Source organism: Caenorhabditis briggsae (genome assembly GCF_000004555.2).
Source record: "Caenorhabditis briggsae complete genome, chrII, whole genome shotgun sequence".
NCBI classification, from domain to species: Eukaryota; Metazoa; Nematoda; class Chromadorea; order Rhabditida; family Rhabditidae; genus Caenorhabditis; species Caenorhabditis briggsae.
The window spans coordinates 15,648,786-15,652,119 of NC_013486.2; the positions used below are offsets into that span (position 1 = coordinate 15,648,786).

General features: G+C 32.6%; 1 protein-coding gene across 1 annotated transcript; it reads left to right on the forward strand.

The window, feature by feature from the left end:
* Positions 1-929: 929 nt before the first annotated feature.
* Positions 930-3,021, forward strand: CBG25773 (the record flags this gene model as incomplete). The annotated part of the gene is made up of 4 exons (XM_045243143.1): positions 930-1,012; positions 2,321-2,495; positions 2,751-2,834; positions 2,926-3,021. 4 exons carry the CDS (start codon positions 930-932, stop codon positions 3,019-3,021), a joined length of 438 nt encoding a protein of 145 aa, XP_045098593.1.
* Positions 3,022-3,334: the final 313 nt, after the last annotated feature.

Here is a 3,334-nt window from a genome sequence, read left to right on the forward strand (position 1 = left end):
CTAAAAGGCGGAGATTCTAAAACTCTAAGATTCTAGAACTCTAAAATTCTAAAAGTTTAAAGGTCTAAAATTCTAAGAGTCTAAAATTCTAAAATTCTGAGACTGTAAAATTCTAAGATTTTAAAATTCTAAAGATTGCTAAAATTCTAGAATTCTAAAATTCTAAAATTCTAAAATTCTAAAATTCTAAAATTCTAAAATTCTAAAATTCTAAAATTCTAAAATTCTAAGATTCTAAAATTCTAAGATTCTAAAATTCTAAAATTCTAAAATTCTAAAATTCTAAAATTCTAAAATTCTAAAAGTCTAGAATTCTAAAACTCTAAAATTCTAAAATTCTAAAATTCTAAAATTGTAAAATTCTAAAATTCTAAAATTCTAAAATTCTAAAATTCTAAAATTCTAAAATTCTAAAATTCTAAAATTCTAAAATTTTAAAATTCTAAAATTCTAAAATTCTAAAATTCTAAAATTCTAAAATTCTAAAACTCTAAAATTCTAAAATTTTAAAATTCTAAAATTCTAAAATTCTAAAATTCTAAAATTCTAAAATTCTAAAACTCTAAAATTCTAAAATTCTAAAATTCTAAAATTCTAAAATTCTAAAATTCTAAAATTCTAAAACTCTAAAATTCTAAAATTCTAAAAATTCTAAAATTCCAAAATCCTAAAATTCTAAAATTCTAAAATTCTAAAATTCTAAAATTCTAAAATTCTAAAATTCTAAAATTCTAAAATTCTAAAACTCTAAAATTCTAAAATTCTAAAAATTCTAAAATTCCAAAATCCTAAAATTCTAAAATTCTAAAATTCTAAAATTCTAAAATTCTAAAATTCTAAAATTCTAAAATTCTAAAATTCTAAAATTCTAAAATTTGAGTTTTCCAGTTCTTTCTAAAATTCAAAACCATTTATTTCAGAATGAATTAATGACAACACATTTGGAGGCGACTGGAAATATTTTCAGCTGGATTTCAGTCGGAATCATCGAGCGAACATTTAACGGACCAAAGTATATATTTTTTAAATTTCAAAAATTTTAAAATATTAGGTTGGCGGGAAAGTCTTTGTCACTCTGTTTGTTTAATCACTGTTCTCGTATATGGAGGCTGTGTATGATATCGACTCTAGTGAATAACAAGGTGATAAGAACCTTCCATATAAACAAGTCCCCATCTCCTTCCCTGCTCCTCATCTGTAATTGAAACGATATGTTTGTTCCCACTGCTATTCACATCAGACATGTTTTGATTTACCTCTTCCTATCTCACACCACGATGAAGGATTCGGAAACTTTCTTGAAGAATGTGTACAACACACATGCCCCTCACTACAATACTATTCGCAATTGGTTCCATCGTTTCGAAAAAGATGACTTCTCGCTCGATGAAAAGGATCGCTCTGGGAGACCCCGTGAGTTGGATTTGGACAAGCTGAAGCACGCATTGCAATCGGATCCATTTCAATCTAGCCGTGAACTAGCTGTCACATTCGGAGTTCACCATAGCACAGTCCTTGAAGGTTTGAAGTCTCTTGGAATGAGAAAACTTTTTGGTCGATTCATACCTCATCACCTGACTCAAGCCAACCTTGACCGCCGAGTCGACGATTCGATTACTCTTCTCACTCTCCACGCGGGCGATCGATGGCTGGACCGGCTAATAACCGGAGATGAGAAGTGGGTCTTCTACGATAATCACCACAGGAAATCCCAGTGGGTTGGAGAAGGAGAGAGCCCACAGGATGTCCCCAAACCCGACCTTCATCCGAAAAAAGTTATGCTCTCTGTGTGGTGGGGAGTGCACGGCCCCATCTACTGGGAACTTCTGCCCGAGGGCAAAACAATAACTGGAGACCTCTACACTACTCAACTACGAAACCTCAAGAAAGCAGTCGACCGTTCGGCCCTGAAAGACAAGAAAGTGTACTATCAACATGATAACGCTCGCCCACATGTTTCGAAACAAGTGAAGCAGGAGCTGATGGGATATGGATGGAATGTTCTCCCTCACCCCCCCCCCGTATTCTCCTGATCTTGCTCCTTCCGACTATTGGTTATTTGGCGATATGACACGTGCCTTCGAAGGAAGAAGCTTCAATTCCCGTGGAGCGGTCGAAGCGGCACTCAAACAATACTTTGCCTCACGCCCGGCTGGATTCTACCGCAATGGAATCCATAAATTGAGGGAACGTTGGAGACATGTTGTTGATAATGATGGACAATATAATTAATTATTCGGTTATTTTTTCTTTGAGAAATAAACTATTGAAAAAGTGACAAAGACTTTCCCGCCAACCTAATAAAAAAATCTGTTTCCAGCCAATGGTACCATATCAACCGAACCTTCATATCCACGGAAGCCGATCAATATTCATATGGAAAAAAATTTGGATGTGATTTCCTGCAAAAGTCCTGTCACGATTTTATAAAAATCACTGAAAAACGAAGCCCAACTCTGAAAATCGCACCGTTTTGTTCGAAAAATCATAATCATGTTGGTTGTTTTTTGGATAATTAGCCTTATTAAGTAGATAATTAGTTGTGATTAGGGTCTAATTGCTAATTGGAAATCAAAAATGATGGGATCAAAAATTTCAAGATTTGAAATTCCAAAAAAAAAATTCGATTAATCCTATTTTTTGAACTTTTTTAGCTTGAATTTTGCTCAATTTCGTTCATTAATTTTTCCTCAATTTTCTAAAAAAAACAACCCAAATTTTTTCTATTTTCAAAGAATTCAAATTTCCAGATGTGCTACAGAATTCCAAGTTCTGAAAAACTATACAAAATGAGTGATAAGGACTGTGAAATGAGACGAGTCATTGGTGACGGGGTGAGTGGGAGGAAAAGCACAAGTCAGAGAAAAATATGACAAATTATTTATCGAAAAAGCAATATTTTTTGGATTAATATACACATTTCAGATTGATAACGGAGGACAACAAAGACGGTGCCCGATGATAAAGCATTTTCCAGCGAAATTCGAATTTTTCAGTTGTCCACCACCGCCAGGAGGATAATTTTATATAATCTTTTTTCTTATATAACCTTTATAACCTTTTTTCCAAGTTTTTGAGTTTTATTGAAAATGAAGATTTGACTTTTTGATTTTCAGAACGCTAGGGATTCGAAATTTCGTTTCTGAATATTCAGACTATTCTATTTTTGTCATTCTATTTCATTCTATTATTGGCGCCTTTCAGGGATTCAGAAAATTTTATAAAATTTATGATACCGTAAAACCTCTAATAGAACGACACCCGGATCGTCCACTTTGAGTTTATATATCTCACTTCTTTTGAAAGATATCAAAAAGTGGTTAATTAGTAAAAT